The 20,062-nt window shown below is 42.3% G+C and overlaps 1 protein-coding gene across 1 annotated transcript in view; it reads right to left on the bottom strand.

Moving 5' to 3' along the window:
* Positions 1–1,127: 1,127 nt before the first annotated feature.
* The window catches only part of dnmt3ab (DNA (cytosine-5-)-methyltransferase 3 alpha b), a 78,431-nt gene continuing 59,496 nt past the window's right edge, over positions 1,128–20,062 (bottom strand). Inside the window, exons 7-23 of the mRNA XM_084182535.1 lie at positions 15,562–15,840; positions 15,056–15,214; positions 14,679–14,786; positions 11,228–11,384; positions 10,444–10,593; positions 9,915–9,959; positions 9,435–9,514; positions 7,677–7,789; positions 7,249–7,438; positions 6,882–6,966; positions 6,152–6,297; positions 5,747–5,837; positions 5,493–5,641; positions 5,040–5,140; positions 4,559–4,628; positions 4,158–4,276; positions 1,128–3,848 (exon numbers count right to left, since the gene is read on the bottom strand). Coding sequence (XP_084038661.1) covers positions 3,707–3,848; positions 4,158–4,276; positions 4,559–4,628; positions 5,040–5,140; positions 5,493–5,641; positions 5,747–5,837; positions 6,152–6,297; positions 6,882–6,966; positions 7,249–7,438; positions 7,677–7,789; positions 9,435–9,514; positions 9,915–9,959; positions 10,444–10,593; positions 11,228–11,384; positions 14,679–14,786; positions 15,056–15,214; positions 15,562–15,840 — 2,184 coding nt within the window. The 3' untranslated portion in view covers positions 1,128–3,706. The remainder of the gene's footprint in view (positions 3,849–4,157; positions 4,277–4,558; positions 4,629–5,039; positions 5,141–5,492; positions 5,642–5,746; positions 5,838–6,151; positions 6,298–6,881; positions 6,967–7,248; positions 7,439–7,676; positions 7,790–9,434; positions 9,515–9,914; positions 9,960–10,443; positions 10,594–11,227; positions 11,385–14,678; positions 14,787–15,055; positions 15,215–15,561; positions 15,841–20,062) is intronic.

Below are 20,062 nucleotides of genomic sequence, written 5' to 3'. Positions count from 1 at the left end.
TATGGTTTGTGTAATCATTATGAAGACAAGAGAACACTACAAACACAGATTATTATTAGTAGTTGCAGTCATTAAATGTGTGAGCAAATGCGGTGATATGAAAAAAAGCAAAACCAACAAACTATTACCTTTTATACTGTTAAAAGAAAAAGGTCCCTCTTTGAGATTTTAAAGTAATTTTTTAAGATTTTAAAGCAATTTAAAAGTAGGCTTTAGCTATAACTTTAGTATAGATGTGCAACAATGGTACCATAGACATGGTATGTTATTATATTGCCAAGGAACCTGATCAATAGTGATAAGATTTTGTATAGTTCAATTTATTCTCGGTACAGGTGAAGAACAACAGGAGCTATCATATTTTTGCACAAAAACAATACATTTATTCAAGTGTTCTCCAGCACAAATACATAAGGAGCCTTTTTCTTCTTTCTGGGTACTAAAACATAAGTATTGGGTAAAGGGTGGAGAATGACTGCTACATTTGCTGTACGCACTGATCATCTTAAAGAAGAAAAACATAGGCCATAAAACAATTAATATGACACAAAAGAAGAAGTCACACAGACTGAGCGCCAAATAACAGTATCACTGGATAATAGAACTGACCTGTCTGAAACAGTGAAATGTCATGGGGAGCATCCCAAATGGCACCCTATTCACTATATATGGCACCCTATGGGCCCTGGCCAAAAGTAGTGCACTATAATGGGAACAGGGTGCCATTTGGGACATAACATTAGCCAATAATAACAAAAGCATCAATCAAAAAACGACAATTGAAAACAAGACATGGAAAATAGGATGTTACGGCATGGAATGTGGGATTAAGAAGCAACGCGGATGCCAAGTTTTAAGCATACATTATGCATTATGCTACAGTAAAAGTTATTACCGGAATGTTTTTTTTTTTTTTGTTATTTCCCATTACGGAGTACATGGTTTTTCCCACAGATAAGCACCAACCAACTACAGCAATTTCTAGTCTAAAACAATATCGGAAACTCATTATTTATTATTCATAATTTTTTCAAGTACAAAGTTAAAATGCCTTTGTTAATATATGCATCATATGAGAGTGAAATAATAGTGCTCTTCCATCATTACCATAAGGAACTTAAAAACAGTCATTGTCAAGACAAGTTTTATTTCTCTTCCAAACAAATATATTTTTTCTTGATTAGATAATTTTTTTAGCACCATCAGAAACACCTACAATCCCTCTTTATAATTCTTTAAAGAAACAAAAGCAAAAAAACAACCAACATTATGTAGGGCTGTGCAGTGAAGTATAGACCGTTCCATCTTAAAGCTGTCATTATTAGGCTACTATTAAGATCACGTGACACATTTCAACTGGATTCACTCAGAACATTGAAAAACAAAAACAAATAAAACAAATTAACAGTACTAGAAGGCAAGACTTGGAGTCTACCCACCTCTAATGCTTCATAGCTTATTTTGATTCAATTTTTTCCATTTTACTTGATTCCATTTTTTTCTTCCTAATCTTTTTTTTCTAATTCCATGATATATATTAGCAAAGAATTATATTTGTACATCTCATAGGTAATTAAAAAAGATAAAAACAAACCAAAAACAGCAACAGGAAAACTCTATGTACAAAATGTACAAGGGGCATGGTCATTTGCTATATGGAAGGGGAATGAATGTCAACACAACGCACAAGAATTCCTGAGAACCCAATGTGTGAAGTTCAACTAAAATGGTGACAAGGATACAATAAGGTCACTTAAGAACTTAATCATGTATGAAACTACATTTATGAAATTAAGTCATATTGAATATTTAGATGGGTAAGTCATAATCTCTGCTCTTTTTTTTGGCCACGGTTCACTCTTCAATTTTGAGTTCTGACAAACTCATTTCTAAATCGTCCACATTCAAGGTCACAATAATTCAGATAATCAGAAAATTCAGATTTGGAATGTAATCCAAGTGTGGTTAATAATCGTTTGAATATGTCTCTCTCTATCTCTCTCTCTCTCTCTCTCTCTAACTATTTGGGATCTAAATCCTACAATCTTGATAGAAATATACATTATTTTTTATCCAGAGGATGATACTGAATTACTGCTTTGAACAGAAGACAATATGGTAATGGAGCACATTAATAATTTTCAATTAATCTACTGTACATTGAGTAGGACCAATAATTAATTGTTTCCATGGATACATGGATAGAACATAATTCTAATAATCCATTCTTTCACTTCTATTGGCACAGCCCTACTGTATAGAAAACATACTGTATTACACAATGGTAGAACAGTTCACCTCATAAAAACAAAACAAACGTTTCACAAGAAAAACCAAGAAGACATTTTCTAATACTAAAGAAAAAAGAAAGAAATATACATATAAAAAGTGCTTTATAATGTTGGTAAAACAGCACAAAATTGCTATAAAAAGGTAGAAGAACATTGTGAAGCCGCACCATATTGTTTGAAGACTTGCACCTGACAGTATCTAGTTTGCAGGGGTGAGAAGGGAAGGAGAGTCTTTACTTGGTTGTGGAAACACCAGGGCACCCACACTCCCTCCAGTCCACCGACCATGCTCACTAACAGTTGTACAGTAATGACATTGGTCAGGATGAAACTAGAAAAAAGTAGTTCACCACAGACTTTGATCAAGATTTTTTTGTTTTTGTAACTACAGAAAACATCACTGCCCATGTGGCTAGCTTCATTTTCTGTTTGTGCAGAGTCTGACACAGGCAGGCATGGGGGCCTGAGTTTGCATGTAGCAAGGCTTGAAAAATGATTGAAAAAGCACCAGTATAATCTTTGTTTAAAAAAGCTGTAAAACATAGGAAAGAGGAGGATATGGCATGTAATTCTGCAGTCTTCTGCCACCACGCCTTATTTTATCGCCACTTTCAAGTCATTTCAAGTTATTAAGATAGCACATAACTTATTTAAAAGTGTGAAAATATCACACTGAAAAAACAACTTTCCAGGTGATATTTTGTATTTATTATTCCCATCTTGTCTAAAGTGTAGTGCCTGTGCCACATGGACTGTGATGTTTCCTATTGTCTCGAAGCACCATGGTATTGTAACCATTTTACAGTAGTACCTTTACCTTCAGTTAACTGTGTATATAAACTGTAAACAAAGAGGTATATGTGATCTGGTGTTTTGGATTCATTAAGACACAGCTTTCTGTCACACTGAAGAAAATCACTCTTATTCACTTTAGCTCTGCGAGGCTCAGTGGCTGGAGGTGGATTTGCTTTGTCCACTTCAGATATAGGCCAATACAATATCATGCCTACACAGCCAAAATCATTCACATACATACTGTACATACAGTATCATAAATTCTATCTTTCAGATCTTTTCCAATCATCAAATCCTAGTCTTTATTCAAAAAATCGCACAGATCATAGTTTCTTCTTTCTCAGTGCCTTGAGAAGAAAGCCTTGTCTCAAGTATAGCTTGCACAAATAAATCAATAAAAAAATACTGGATAACACTGCTAAAAGGTAAAATGACATATACAAATTAAATAGAATAAGAAGTACATTTCAAAATACAAGAAATAATGTGAAATATCTACTCTGATGATGTTTTGCTTGCCTGAGAAATGATACCAGGGAGTAGTATAATTTCACCAAGACTCTTGTTTCTAGTTACAACATCAGTTATATGTTTGTGATGGTTTGTTGAGCCAAGTCTTGTTAAACACAGGCAAAGTATTCTTTGAGTGGTGCAAACAAGTGGCGGATGACCGGTACACTCCACGACCTTCCCAGAAGCCTTTGCCTGGCCAGTCGACTCATGTTGGACACGTCTGTGTAATGGACTGGGAAGCCAAACACCCTAGGGAGGGAGACAGTAACCAGACAGCCACCAGAGGGAACAGACAGACAGACAGACAGACAGACAGACAGACAGACAGACAGAGCAGGAGACAGACAGACAGATACACTTGAGAATTAGTGACATCTAAAATGGCGTTATATTTCAATGTGAGATTTACTTTTAGGTGCTTCATAGAAGGGTAATATGGAATAATATATATGACTTCCTGTAAGGGAATCATTCGAATAATAAAGAGGTAACTGCTTGTAATAACGTCATTTCATTTGCTGGTATGATGAATGAATTTGAAAGGTAATCAGTTCCTACCTCTCCATCTCAGTGCACCAGAGAATGTCCTCCTTCTCGTTCATGAAGACGGGGAAATGCTGGTCTTTACCCTGCTTAATGGAATTAGAGCGAGTGGTGATGGTCCTCACTTTGCCAAACTGAGGGGAAACCAGACAGTGCACACACTAAGTGGCTGGTGCATGAGAATAAGATAACCAAGTATTGTTTACGGACCAAATTGTCCATATGACCAAACATTTCATTTGAAAATTCAAAAGGTACTCACACTCAATGTTTGTTTCTACACCGTTTGAGTGCATGTACCTTGAACTAAGTTGTACAAATGAATGAACTACACAATTTACATGTTCGGGCAATTTGGTCTATGCCAGAACAGCAAAAGCACAGCTCCAATAAGAAGCCAGACATCTATAACTGACCTTCGCTGTTCTGCCATGCTCCAAACACTCCTGAAGGTCCAGTCTGTCAGTGCACATGGCAGTCAAGGGTCTGCAGAGGAAAAGAGAGGGAAAGGTAAGGGATGTGTGAAAATAGAGAGAGAGAGAGAGCGAGAGAGAGAGAGAGAGAGAGAGAGCGAGAGAGAGAGAGAGAGAGAGAGAGAGAGAGCGAGAGAAAGAGCGAAAAAGAGAGTGTGAGAGAGTAAGAGCGTAAGAGAGAGACGGTGAGCGAGAGAGAGAGAGAGAGAGAGAGAGAGAGAGATTGAGCGAAAGAAAGAGAGAAAAAGAGAGTGTGAGAGAGTAAGAGCGTAAGAGAGAGACGGTGAGCGAGAGAGAAAGAGAGAGAGATAAAAACAGTGCGTAAAAGGAGGTGATGATTCTTTCGTTGCAGGGTTTGACTGGCTCAGGAACTAGCCACGGTGTGCGTTGCTTTAGGTGACAGGCTGGCTGTTGCTTCCCTCACCGTTCTCTCACCAACCTGTTCATGCCAGGCAGGTTGCCCCAGAAGTAGCGGGCGCGGTGAGCAGCAGACACCTCCTTGGCATCGATCATCACTGGGTTACACTGGGAGGGGGAGACAGGAGGTTTATTTAACCATTATTTAACCAGGTAAGTTATTGAGAACATATTCTCTTTTACAATAATGACCTGAAGGGTTTTATTGAAGTAGTGGAGATGATCTTTCGTATAAGGAGAATTTCATACAATGATAAATTAATATCTTTAAATTAACCGTTTAAATTGTTCCCTCATAACCTAACCAGTATATTGACACCATGCACTGTGAATTATCACCACAAGGTGGCATTCATCAAAAATTCATCCATATTCCAAAGGTTAAACATTTACATGCCTGATGTACAGTTCGTTCTCCTAGAACTCCTAGAAGTGATATAGTCTCTGTAAAGGAACAAACCTCTAGAAAGCGAGAGATGTCCCTCTTGTCGCTTACGCCCATGGCCACCACATTCTCAAAGAGCCAGAAGAACGGCCGGTTGTCGCCCTCTTTGGGCCGAGCCTCATGCAGCAGGCGGTAGAACTCAAAGAACAGCCGACCAGTGCCCTCTACAGGAGAAACAGAGAAGGACAGTCATTTAAAATTCAGCAACAGGAAATAACTCTTCACCAATCACAGAACACAAGTGATAAATGTACAGTGTTGTTACCTACCATAAAGACCCTTCCTAGCCGGGTTGACAATAGAGAGGTCGTTACATGGACTTCCACCAATCACTAAGTCAAAGGGGCCCCACTCGTGTAACTGTACCAAGGGAGAGAGAGAACAGGAAAAACAATACGAGAAAGAGGAGGACAGGAGATAAGAAAGACAAAATAGACAGATTATCCAACTAAGAGATACTTTTTTGTGGTTTAGAGGTTGAAGTAATGTTATATGAAGTGTTTTTGTAATGGCCCTAGCTGATAGGCACCTTCCAATCTTTCTCAATTGAAATATCCTTATTGAGATTGTGGCTAGGGCGTTCGTCTTTGAGCCAGGCTAATGTGATTCATGGGCCATGCGTGACCTTGCACTACTCCCATGGTTCATAACATTATAAAATATGATATACTCACATGTTTGCGTGTGACGTTCCTCACGTCGCCCACGTACATGATGCGTCCCTGATGCCTGACGATGCCCACCGTGATGGAGTCCTCACACACCTCCGACGCCACGTAGCGCTCCACCTGGATACCCAGCTCCTTCAGCACCAGCAGACCTAAAGGTCAGGGGTCAACGTGGAAATAGGTCAAACAGTAGCATGTTTTTGTTCTTTTGATGGACTCCATGACTCCCTGGTCAACAGTGGCAGTTGTTGCTGAGTGGATCCTGGTTAAATAAAGTGGATGATTAACTTGAACTTGGTGAACTGAACTGAATAACAATACCGACGAGACACAATACTGAAGGCCTGGTCTGGCCTGAGGCACACTATTGTGGTGGTCTTTTCTTTTCACAGGAATGGGAATTCCCACTTCTTTAGTATTTTTGTGTGGTTTTATTGAACAGATAGGGAAGTGAAGGACAGCCAGGAAAGGTATGAGAAGCGCACTGCTAGACAATATGGTTAAACAGCATGCTGTGTGGATTAGTTTGCTATCTATCTATCTTTACAACAATAGACAGTCAGCCTAGTTTGTAGTCATGAGTCAGGGGGACAGTCCCAGTGAAACCTGAGACAGACGGAACACTTTGTACAGACAGAGACAGAGAAGTTCAGAGGGTTTTGTGTCAAGGAGAGGAGAGAAGAGGGGGAGGAGGAGAGGGGGAGGCGAGAAGAGGGGGAGGAGATTCTCTTCTAACCTGTTGCTATGCCGTCGAACAGTGACAGGACACGAATGGGTTGTCTCTTCTCTGCCATGACAGGAGGGTAAAGCTTTGGTGGTTCCTGTGAAACAACACAGAGAGAGAGAAAATATGGGGCTAGTACTTACCCAGAGAGCCTGGAATGACGTCAGCTGTCTCTACTGTTTGAAGCTCAATTCGTAGAGCCCCAGAGCCGTGATAGTCTGCCTGCTCATTATTTACATATTTAGGAAGCTTGTTTGAGCTCATTTGGCCCTTATAGAGGCGCGGACGTACTGTGTCACGATGGAACACAGACTAATTGTGGCTCTGTGGCTGTGAACTTTATAGCAAGCTTGACACATAGTACTGAGGTACTACTCACAAAATCTTGGTCATGATTATTAGCGAAGAAGTGCTGTAGACGGCAGGGCCAGTCAGCGCGACGCTCCAGCAGGCCGAACACCCCCTTCTGGCCCTTCTCACACATGTAGCAGCTCCAAGGGTCCTCTTTTATAGCTATCTGTGCTGCGCCTGGGCCCACCAGCAGGTCCACACACTCCACACAGAAACACCTTGGGGGGGGGGGGGGGCTGTGTTATTATCCTGCTAGACGCTAATACACACAGACACATGGACGCACATAATCACATACACGTAAGAACGAACATCCGCACGCACAATGTTACACACAGACACACTTATGAAGGTAAACCGGCATACTCACATACTAACCTAACACACACAAATACACTGAGTGAATCACAACAATTATGAACTTAGTTAGCATCAGATGAAAGTACCCCCCCTCACCTGCAGCAGTTGTTGTTTCCACACATGAGCACCTCTCGTCCCCCACAGCAGATAGTGCAGTATGACTGGTAACCATCGTCATCATACTGATACGCACATTCTAGAAAGCAGTTCTGGGACACAGCAGTGGAGAAATATTTGATTCGTGGTGTAATGAAATGCGCTCTATAAGTTGAATAAAGTATTGTCAATATTATTATTAACAGAAAAACAAGTAGTGATTAGAAAACCACCACTCAATATGTGAATACTGTGGTTGTGTTTTGGTAACAGAGAGCTTTAACACTAGAAAAGCTGAGCGCGTCATGTGGACGCCAAACTAATTTCCATTTTTAATTACTCTGCCATTTTAAAGTAATTTCCCTCCCCCCTTTCCTTTACTTTTCCTAAATAAGTCTATATAACACACTGTCATTGTTAGAATCTTAATATCAGTTTTAAGAGGACATGTCATTTTCACCCCCTGCCCCTCATTCACCACCAGTCAGCCTGTGCAGCTGATGGCCCATCGAAACTACGCCAAAACTTTATCCAAACTAATATAATAATAGAGTTAGCCTAAAGACAAGATTAAATGAAGAAAAGTCTGATAGGTGACAATATTACCAATTGGGAATTGACACAGATGCAGGGAAACAGAGCGCCAAAAAGTCACTTTTTCAAATCCTCCAACAGAGTCACATGCAGGTAAGACAATTTGATTTCTATATAGTATCAGAAAGAGCAAATTCTGCAGTTCCTAAAACACTTACCTTTGTCAAATAACAAAAAAAAATTAAGAGGTGAGCTCCATTTCAAAATACCACTTTTTCCAAGAATAACTGCGGTTCCATGCGTTCAACACGTGAGCACTCGCGGCAGCATTGCTCAGGCTACTAAGCAAAGACTAGTAACAAAATACACATTAAAACATGCTATTCTGTTCTTTTGAAATACATTTTCTTATTTCCATAATGTTTCTTAAGACCTGCCAAAAGGAAATAATGAATTTAACTGTTGAATTGTTGGGGTTTCAGTGGTTTTCCATTTTTACTTTATAGCCTACAGTAACATTAACTAATGAAAATGCTATTATGTTCTTTGAAATACATTTTTTTTTCATATTCTAATGTTACCTAACACCTTCATAAACACAACCAAAGGATAATTTGTGATAGCATATATGAAATGTATTTATTAGAATGTTGACGTCCAAAAGACGTGTTAATGGCTCAAAGTGGGGTCCCTTGAGGCCAGGCTTTTCTAGAGGGGAGCTAGACCTGGGCCCGTATATGTCAAGGGAAAGGAAATACCTAGTCAGATGCACAAGTGAACGCATTCAACCGAAATGCGTCTTCCGAATTTAACCCAACCCCTCTGAATCAGAGATGTGCGGGTGGCTGCATTAATCGCCGTCATCGGTGCCCGGTGAGCAGTCGTTGTCGGGGGTTAACTGCCTTGCTCAAGGGCAGAACGACAGATTTTTCCACCTTGCCGGCTCGGGAATTCAAACAAGCGACCCTTCGGTTACTGGCCCAACGCTCTTAACCGCTAGGTTACCTGCCACCCTCTACGATCAGGTCCTACCTGTCAGAGTAGGAGTGCCGATATAGCATCAGGTCCTACCTGTCCATGTAATCTTATTCATTGTGATCCAAAAGGCTAAACCGATCATCAGCACTCCGGCTTGAGTGGCTTGATACATACAGCCCCAGATATACAGACTCCATGGCCTACAGCTAGCCCTGATTCAATAGCCTTAATGGCCTCCATCCTTACCTTACAGCTTTGGCACATTCCTCCAGCAAATAGAGGGTGTTCACGGGAAACATTCAAACTTCCACAGGAGATGCAGATGTCTGTGGAGAAAGACAGAATGTAATTAGTGCAAGCCAGAGATGCAGTGGTAAGCAAATAAATGGGTAAACCCTGATCGCCGATCAAGATTGAGAAACGCTACTTTAGCATAATAGGTACAGGCACTATTTACAAAAGGAAATGATGTATAAACAACGTTTCTAAACATTTACCCTCCACTAAACCACTGGTGCTAGGCAAGCCAACTGGAGGTCTAAAAACCCCACTGCCTTGCATCAAGCCTTGGATTCAATAGACATATTTGAACAGCTGTGAGAGGAATGTACATTTCATAAGGAAAGCTAATATGCTTTGAGGACTCATATAAAATAGTCACTTTCTTTCATTTGCTGCCTACTGAACATGACCCTGGCTGCCTGAACACAGAGACAGACCACTTACCTTCTATGCTTCTGCATTTCTGTCTCACTTCATACACAAGTCTCTCTGGAAATACAGACAGAAAACAAACATGGTTTCTGATCAGGATATGATTTGAATGTTTGTTACTATACATCCTTGCAGATGACATCTTCAAGAGAGAGAAAAAAGCTGCAGACATACCCTGTCTTACCCCTACTTCTCCATTTGCTTTTAAGATATTACATTTGTTTTTTTTGCCAATATAAAGTATATTATAACGAGAGCTAGGCTGAGTATATTCATAACACCTACATAAGTGATACAGTGCTACATAACATTTACTAGCTACATAACATATAATACCTACACTCATTAATAGAGTTGACCATGTTAACCCTTTGACTTCTAGTACTAAGCACCTGCTACCCTGTCTTTCACAAACAGTCTTTCTCTTTCACACTCACACACACACACACACACACACACACACCCCTAGCTAAATCTCCCTGAGGGGGAGGGATATAGAGGTCATAACCCCTATTTAACCCAATGAAAAAAGCTACCTTACCTCTCGTCCCCTCGTCAATCATCTCCTTGACCTTGGGTTTCTCTGCTGCTGTGCTTTTGCGAGGCTTTTTGGCGGGAGGGGGCGTGTAGGCTGCCGCCTCTGGCTCCACCCACACGTCAGGGTACACCTCCTTATATGGGTTACGCTCCTCTGGTGGACGGGGCATATCAGTAACACAATAAACAACTCAGATAACCAGACAAAAACAGACATTTTTACTATTACCAAAAGACTACCAAAGATAGGTAGGGGAATGCTGGATAAAAAGGGTGGAATTGATCTGGCAACTGGAGGGCTGCTGGGTTCACATCCTAAAGACATTCCCCTACCGTTAGGCCCTTAACCCCACAACATACTCCCCATCCATGCTCCCCATCTGCAGCTTGACCATGTGTTTGTCTCAACTGTGTGTGATGTGTGATGTGTTCTGTCTGGGGGGGGGGGGGACTTTTGTTATTCGCTGTAACATGGACAACAAAATGTTATTGTATGTATGAGTCTTCAGATAGGTGTAGTGAAATGTGTTGTTTTACAGGGTCAGCCATAGTAGTATGGCACCCCTGGAGCAAATTATGGTTAAGTGCCTTGCTCAAGAGCACATCGACAGATTTTTCACCTTGTCGCCTTGGGTATTCAACCAGCAACCTTTTGGTTACTGGCCCAGCGCTCTAACCGCTAGGCAACCTGCCTGTTATAAAGCTCCTCTTGTCTTCAGGTGGCTCTAAGCTAAGGTGATTTTCAATGTATTCATTACAAATAATTGGCAAATAAACTTGAAACGTACCTTCTGGTGGCTCTAGGCCCTTGGGTCCGGTGGGTTGGAAGCCTGTCTTTGCCCACTCTATCATCTGTTTGCTCTGTAGATCCACTGACTTGGAGGTGTCTGTCTCATCGCTCTCCGGACAGCCTATGAAGGCTTTGCCTGCTCGGGTGCTGGCCACCTGCAGAGGGACATGACCAGTCATTGTTGTCATCATTTCATCACCTGTATATACAGTCAACTCCAAAATTATTGGTACCTTGATCAAGATGAGCAAAAAAGACTGTATAAAATGGAAACACTGAGCTATATTGTATGCTCATTTTATATTATTTTATACTGTTTAACAAGTAATACCTTTTTTTCTCTCAAAAAGAATAGGGGTCAAAATTATTGGCACCCGTTTTCAATACTCCGGCACGCTCCCCTTGCGAGGATTGGCACTGAGTCTTTTTCTAAAATGTTTTATGAGATTGGAGAACACATTGGGAGGGAGGCTGAAACTTGGCACATAGTTGGATCTTCCAGCAAGACAATAACCCCAAGCACACATCAAAATCCAAAAAGAAATAGTTAATTGACCACAAAATCAACATTTTGCAATGGCATCTCAATCTCCGGACTTGAACTCCATTGAAAACCTGTGGTTTGAATTGAAGAGGGCAGTCCATAAGTACAGACGAAGGATATCAAGGATCTGGAAAGATTCTGTATGGAGGAATGGTCTAAGATCCCTCCCAATGTGTTCTCCAATCTCATAAAACATTATAGAAAAAGGCTCAGTGCCGTAATCCTCGCAAGGGGAGGGTGCACAAAGTATTGATAACAGGGGTGCCAATAATTTTGACACCTATCCTGTTGAGAAAATACATTATTACACAAGATCTCTTTCTCTGAGTAATTTTATTAGTATAATAGAATATCATTTTATCATTTTAAAAAAATCATACAATATAGCTAGGTATTTAAATGATTTATTTTATAGTCTTTTTTTCTCATCTTTATCAAGGGTGCCAATAATCTTGGAGGTGACTGTATCTACAGTGGGGAGAACAAGTATTTGATACACTGCCGATTTTGCAGGTTTTCCTACTTACAAAGCATGTAGAGGTCTGTAATTGTTATCATAGGTACACTTCAACTGTGAGAGACGGAATCTAAAACAAAAATCCAGAAAATCACATTGTATGATTTTTAAGTAATTAATTTGTATTTTATTGCATGACATAAGTATTTGATACATCAGAAAAGCAGAACTTAATATTTGGTACAGAAACCTTTGTTTGCAATTACAGAGATCATACGTTTCCTGTAGGTCTTGACCAGTTTTGCACACACTGCAGCAGGGATTTTGGCCCACTCCTCCATACAGACCTTCTCCAGATCCTTCAGGTTTCGGGGCTGTCGCTGGGCAATACGGACTTTCAGCTCCCTCCAAAGATTTTCTATTGGGTTCAGGTCTGGAGACTGGCTAGGCCACTCCAGGACCTTGATATGCTTCTTACGGAGCCACTCCTTAGTTGCCCTGGCTGTGTGTTTCGGGTCGTTGTCATGCTGGAAGACCCAGCCACGACCCATCTTCATTGCTCTTACTGAGGGAAGGAGGTTGTTGGCCAAGATCTCGCGATACATGACCCCATCCATCCTCCCCTCAATATGGTGCAGTCGTCCTGGCCCCTTTGCAGAAAAGCATCCCCAAAGAATGATGTTTCCACCTCCATGCTTCATGGTTGGGATGGTGTTCTTGGGGTTGTACTCATCCTTCTTCCTCCAAACACGGCGAGTGGAGTTTAGACCAAAAAGCTCTATTTTTGTCTCATCAGACCACATTACCTTCTCCCATTCCTCCTCTGGATCGTCCAGATGGTCATTGGCAAACTTCAGACGGGCCTAGACATGCACTGGCTTGAGCAGGGGGACCTTGCGTGCGCTGTTGGATTTTAATCCATGACGGCGTAGTGTTTTACTAATGGTTTTCTTTGAGACTGTGGGCCCAGCTCTCTTCAGGTCATTGACCAGGTCCTGCCGTGTAGTTCTGGGCTGATCCCTCACCTTCCTCATGATCATTGATGCCCCACGAGGTGAGATCTTGCATGGAGCCCCAGACCGAGGGTGATTGACCGTCATCTTGAACTTCTTCCATTTTCTAATAATTGCGCCAACAGTTCTCACCAAGCTGCTTGCCTATTGTCCTGTAGCCCATCCCAGCCTTGTGCAGGTGTACAATTTTATCCCTGATGTCCTTACACAGCTCTCTGGTCTTGGCCATTGTGGAGAGGCTGGAGTCTGTTTGATTGAGTGTGTGGACATGTGTTTTTATACAGGCAACAAGTTCAAACAGGTGCAGTTAATACAGGTAATGAGTGGAGAACAGGAGGGCTTCTTAAAGAAAAACTAACAGGTCTGTGAGAGCCGGAATTCTTACTGGGTGGTAGGTGATCAAATACTTAAGTCATGCAATAAAATGCAAATTAATTACTTTAAAATCATACAATGTGATTTTCTGGATTTTTGTTTTAGATTCCGTCTCTCACGGTTGAAGTGTACCTATGATAAAAATGACAGACCTCTACATGCTTTGTAAGTAGGAAAACCTGCAAAATCGGCAGTGTATCAAATACTTGTTCTCCCCACTGTATATACACTGAGTGTACAAAACATTAGAAACACCTTCCTAATATTGAGTTGCACCCCCTTTTGCCCTCAGAACAGCCTCAATTCGTCGGGGCATGGACTCTACAAGGTGTCGAAAGCGTTCCACAGGGATGCTGGCCCATGTTGACTCCAATGCTTCCCACAGTTGTGCCAAGTTGACTGGATGTCCTTTGGGTGGTGGACCATTCTTGATACACACGGGAAACTGTTGAGCGCGAAAAACTCAGCAGCGGTGCAGTTCTTGACACAAACTGGTGCGCCTGGCACCTACTACCATACCTCGTTCAAAGGCACTTAAATATTTTGTCTTGCCCATTCACCCTCTGAATGGCACACATACACAATCCATGTCTCAAGGCTTAAAAATCCTTCTTTAAACTGTCTCCTCCCCTTCATCTACACGGATTGAAGTGGATTTAACAGGTGACATCAATAAGGGATCATAGCTTTCACCTGGATTCATCTGGTCAGTCTAAGTCATGGAAAGAGCAGGTGTTCCTAATGTTCACTCAGCAGGTATTATAAGCATCTATCATTACTACAGAGCAGACCTTCTCTGAGCCATTCTAGAGGACTTGAGGCCTTTTTCAACAGTCTATGATTTTGAAAGGTGCTGACTAGCAGTATCTTTCAGCGCACAAAGCTGGTTGACATGACATAATCACAATCGAATTACAACCATTAAAACCAGATTCCAATCCAGTTCTAGTTGTGAACTGGTTGTAATGACGTAATTTCAACCAGTTTAGCCCGCTGTGATTAAATGGGACACGACTGAATGCTGTGAATGAGACATAATGAAATTTAGCCCAGTGCTGACCTGAAGCACCTCGTAGATAGCTTTTTTATACATGGGCTGCTTGCTGTAGGTGGGCTGGTGGAAGGCGTTGGAGAAGGAACTCAAAGGCAACAGTTTCTCTACACACACCTGTAGGAAAATAGTAGACACAGATGAACAACTGAATTTAGTAATTTCTAATTTTATTTGTTTTCATTAGTGGAACAGAAAATTCAGTTTTAATGGGTCGTGTTCAGTAGGGCACACCATAGCAAAACGTTTTAAAACGGAAACCGAAAATGACTGTTTCTTACTGGACAAATTAATCCAGGTAGTCACTCCCAGTTCCAGTCTGTTTTCATATGTTTGGTGCCTACTGAACACGACACTGGTGTGCTGTTTTAACCGTTTTTACTCACCACAGAGAATTTTCCGTCACCAAACCACATGACCCATCGTGTCCCCTCGGCAGCTCGGCTGCGTCCGGTCATCCACCAGGAGACAATACGACCAGGCCACCAGGAGAACCCCCTCAGCTTCCCCCACACTAGCTCCCCAATGCTGAAACCACGCCCGTCCTACAAGACAACAACAACAGTAAACAACTACACCAGGATAACAACACCAGAAAAACACCCTCAGCTTCCCCCACACCAGCTCCCCAATGCCGAAACCACGTCCCTCCTGCAGGACAACAACAACAACGGTAAACAACACCAGGAGAACCGCCTCAGCTTCCCCCACACTAGCTCCCCAATGCTGAAACCACATCCGTCCTACTGGGATAAGATCATCACATACACATACTAACAAACAAAATGTATCTACTCACTGTACTTTAAGTCAGTTTCTGGTGGATGACCGTCTGCTAAGCATTTGCTAAGTGGCATATATGTAATTGCTACATTGTGTGTCTTGTGTTTACCTCGTACTCAGGCTCAGTATCAGCTGTCTTGGGTGACGTCTTGTCCCCTCCTGCCATGGCGACAGGTTCAGGTGTGGTGGCCACTGTCGGGGACGCTGGGTCCGTGGGCTGCTGTTGCTGCTGCTGCTGTTGTTGTTGTTGCTGTTGTTGTTGTTGCTGTTGTTGTTGTTGGTTGTGTGTGATGACTGACACCTCTTCTTTCTGTTGTGGCTCAGGCTCCATCTCCTCATGGTCCTCCATTGTGTTCATCACTGACACCAGCAGGGCCTTTTTCTCTGCCTGAAACACCACAGAGGACAGAGGACAGGGAGAGGTCAGTTCTCTCTGCCTGAAACACCACAGAGGACAGAGGACAGGGAGAGGTCAGTTCTCTCTGCCTGAAACACCACAGAGGACAGAGGACAGGGAGAGGTCAGTTCTCTCTGCCTGAAACACCACAGAGGACAGAGGACAGGGAGAGGTCAGTTCTCTCTGCCTGAAACACCACAGAGGACAGAGGACAGGGAGAGGTCAGTTCTTTCTGCCTGAAACATACTCAGATAGACCACAGGCAGGGGAGATGTCAATCTAATATAATATGTATTCCATTTAGCAGATACGTTTATCCAAAGTTACTTACAGTATACTCGTAGAAAAAAGGGTTCCAAAATGGTTCTTCGGCTGTCCCAATAGAAGCCTTCTTGGTTCCAGGTAGAACCATTTTTGGTTCCAGGTAGAACCCATTTGGGTTCCATATAGAACACTCTGTGGAAAGGGATGTACATGGAACGCAAAAGGGTTCTACCTGGAACCAAAAAGGGTTATCCTATGGGGACAGCCGAAGAACACTTTTAAGTTCTAGATAGCACCTTTTTATCTAAGAGTGTGTGCACATAGAATTATATATAGAAACTACTTATCTATTTAATAGGATCTGTGTGTGTGTGCATACATTTTTTGTATGGGTGGCCAAGTGAGAATCGAACCCACAACTCTGACATTGTAAGTGCCATGCTCTACATACTAAGCCACAAAGGGATGATGAGGAAGCTCCATGTACACTTCAGCACATTTAAAATTAAAACATTCAAAATACCTTTCTGCAGAAAGGTTAATGGGACAAACTTTTTTGTGGAGTAATGTCAATCAGCAATCTTCTGACAATACCCCATGTAATTAAATACATTTCTTAATGTATTTTATACTGAACAAAAATATGAACGCAACATGTAAAGTGTTGGTCCCATGTTTCATGAGCTGAAATAAAAGATCCCATAAGCACAAAAAGCTTATTTCTCTAAAATGTTGTGCACAAATTTGTTTACATCCCTGTTAGTGAGCATTTCTCCTTTGCCAAGATAATCCATCCTCCTGATAGGTGTGGCATATCAAGAAGCTGAATAAACAGCATGATCATTACACAGGTGCACCTTGTTCTGGGGACAATAAAAGGACACTCTAAAATGTGCAGTTTTGTCACACAACACAATGCCACAGATGTCTCAAGTTTCGAGGGAGCGTGCAATTGGCATGCTGACTGCAGGAATGTCCACCAGAGCTGTTGCCAGAGAATTGAATGTTAATTTCTCTACCATCAGCCGACACCAACGTCGTTATAGAGAATTTGGCAGAATGTCCAACCGGCATCACAACCGCAGACCACAAGTAAACACACCAGCCCAGGAAGTCCACATCCGGCTTTTTCACCTGCGGGATCATCTGAGACCAACCAAACGGACAGCTGATGAAACTGTGGGTTTGTACAATCAAAGAATTTCTGCACAAACTGTCAGAAACCGTCTCAGGGAAGCTCGTCTGCGTGCTCGTCGTCCTCACCAGGGTCTTGACCTGACTGCAGTTCGGCTTTTCATGGACGAATCCCGGTTTCAACTGTACCGGGCAGAAGGAGATGTCGCGCTGCATGAGGCAAATGGTGTTCACAGCAGATACTGACTGTTTTTCTGATCTGTGACCAACAGACGCATATCTGTATTCCCAGTCATTTGAAATCCATAGATTAGGGCAAATTAATTTATTTCAATTGACTGATTTCCTTATATGAACTGTAACTCAGTAAATCTTTGAAATTGTTGCATGTTGCATTTATATTTTTGTTCAGTGTACATCCACTTTGTAACAAACTTACAGCTTATGTACATCGCTGCAGTGCAAGTTTTCAATTCTCAGAACTGTACAGCAAAGTCTGGCTTCAGGACTACCGACCACTAGGACTAATGTGTTTCACACATTCTTGTAGTGAGCTGAGCTCAATGGGTGTAGCGTTTAAATGTCAACAAGAGTCAGAGAAAAGTAGCCTCAATTAGGCCTACCTAATGTTTACACATCTATGGAGCAGGAATATAGCAAGTAATTATAGCCATAAACTACTACATAAAAATATAAAAACAGATATCCCTTGAAATAGTGGGATTTTGACCTCAACGGGACAACCTGGTAAAATACAGATTTAATAAAGATAAAAAACTGATTCTAGATTCTAGCCATTCTAAAACCTGTGTAAACATTATGCTAACCTGTATAAAGGTAAAAGGAATCCAAAATACTTTAGTGTCCAGCACTAGTGACTGTTCACACAATACAAAACACATATTTTGTATTTCCTGTAGTGTAGAGAGCACTGCTATCTGCTCACCAATACGAAAACCAAACCTATCTCTCAACTGTAGTGTATCTGTGTAGCTTTCTCTGGTGGCTCCCAGCAGTAGAGGAAGAGTTCACTGGGTTTGTGGTACCTGACACTGAACCATTAGGTCAATCACACAGAGGACGAGCAAGCCAGGCCCAGACATGACTTAAGCCTCTCACACTAAATCCCCAACAGCTGCACTCATCCTACTGCAGTCTGCCTCTCTCTCTGTCTCTCCCGGTTTCTCTCTCTCTCTCTCTCTCTCTCTCTCCCCCCCGGTTTCTCTCTCTCTGTCTCTCGCGGTTTCTCTCTCTCTCTCGCGGTTTCTCTCTCTCTCCCGGTTTCTCTCTCTCTCCCGGTTTTTCGCTCTCTCTCTCACTCTCACTTTCACACACACACACGTGAATCCCCTTCACAGCTGCACTCATTCCATCGCTCTGGTCCAAAATCTTTCTCAGGTTTCTCTCACACGCATGAGTGTCCCAGGGCTGACTGTAGTGTGTGTGTGTGTGTGTGTGTAGAGGGGCAGAGGGAGAGGAGAGAGAGGGCTGGGAACAAACCCTAAGCCCCTGTCTCAGCGGTCTCAGTGTGCCTCTCTCCCCCCATACAGTAGGCCCCCGAGGGGGAGGGGGGGAGGGTGGGACAGCATGGAGATGGCTGGTGGGGCAGAGCAGAAACATGTGGTGTTCAATCAAGAGGCTCTGCTCTAGTTTATAAATATCTTCTGTCCAGTAGAAGTAGTGGATGACTGCCTGGTTCAAAGCCCTCCTCAACCATATGTGTGTTAGAGAGTTGGCTCAGCTGGCTCAGCTCCAGGAATGCAGGAGGCAGGGGATGAGGTATGTGACTCTATGGTCTTATTAACCTTTTTACTACGTTTTGTTGAACACATGAGTCAGAGGATGAGCAGAGCAGAGCATAGAGGTGGTGTCCTCTTGGATGTGTATTTGATTCAAACTTCTGAATCAAACACTCTGATTCAAACAGATTTGTGAAACAAACACACTGATTCAACAAACTTCTGAATCAAACACTGATTGATGAGTTTTACTACATTTTCTTGTGCAGTCAAAGAATTGAGTTGGTGCCAAGAGCATTCATGCCAAGTCAAATCTGTTACAAGTGTAACTGTTAATACAACTGTACTGTGTATACAGTATGGCACAACAAAGGAAACTCTGCTAATCATTGACTGGAAAAGGGAAAGAAAATTAAAAGGTAACTGAGTTCAATAGGTTCAGACTCATTGCTAATGTAGCAGGCTATATGGTGGGACTACAACACAGTAAGCATACCACCCTGCATCCCACTGCTGGCTTGCCTCTGAAGCTACGCAGGGTCGGTCCTGGTCGGTCCCTGGATTGGAGACCAGATGCTGTTGGAAATGGTGTTGGAGGTCCATTAGGGGGCACTCTGGTCTAAGGAGATCCCCAGGGCAGTGAAGGGGACATTGCCCTGCATAGGGTGGCATATATCGGATGGGACGTTAAAATGGGTGAGAGTAAAATTATCGTAAGAGTAGGGGCATTAACCCCGGTGTCGTGACTAAATTCCCAATCTGGCCCTCATACCATCATGGCCACCTAATCATCCCCAGCTTCCAATCGGCTCATTCTACCCCCCTGTAATTCTTCCCCAGGTTGTTGCTTTAAAAGAGAATATGTTCTCAGTCATCTTACCTGGTAAAATAAGGGTAAATAAATTCAGGGTGGATTTCAAAGAAAGTGAGGAAAATCCTGTAGCCTAATGTGGTGGCCATTTTGGCAAGATTGGGGGAGTAACTGCTCTCTCCGGGGTGCTGCTATTGGGTTATTTATCTTCAGAATCAATGGAAAACTGACTCTACCAAACGCTGGTGGGGGAGGAGTAGAGTAC

Source organism: Coregonus lavaretus (genome assembly GCF_964263955.1).
Source record: "Coregonus lavaretus genome assembly, chromosome: 18".
NCBI classification, from domain to species: domain Eukaryota; kingdom Metazoa; phylum Chordata; class Actinopteri; order Salmoniformes; family Salmonidae; genus Coregonus; species Coregonus lavaretus.
Note: the sequence above shows the minus strand (reverse complement) of the source record. Positions and strands in the feature narration are given on the sequence as shown.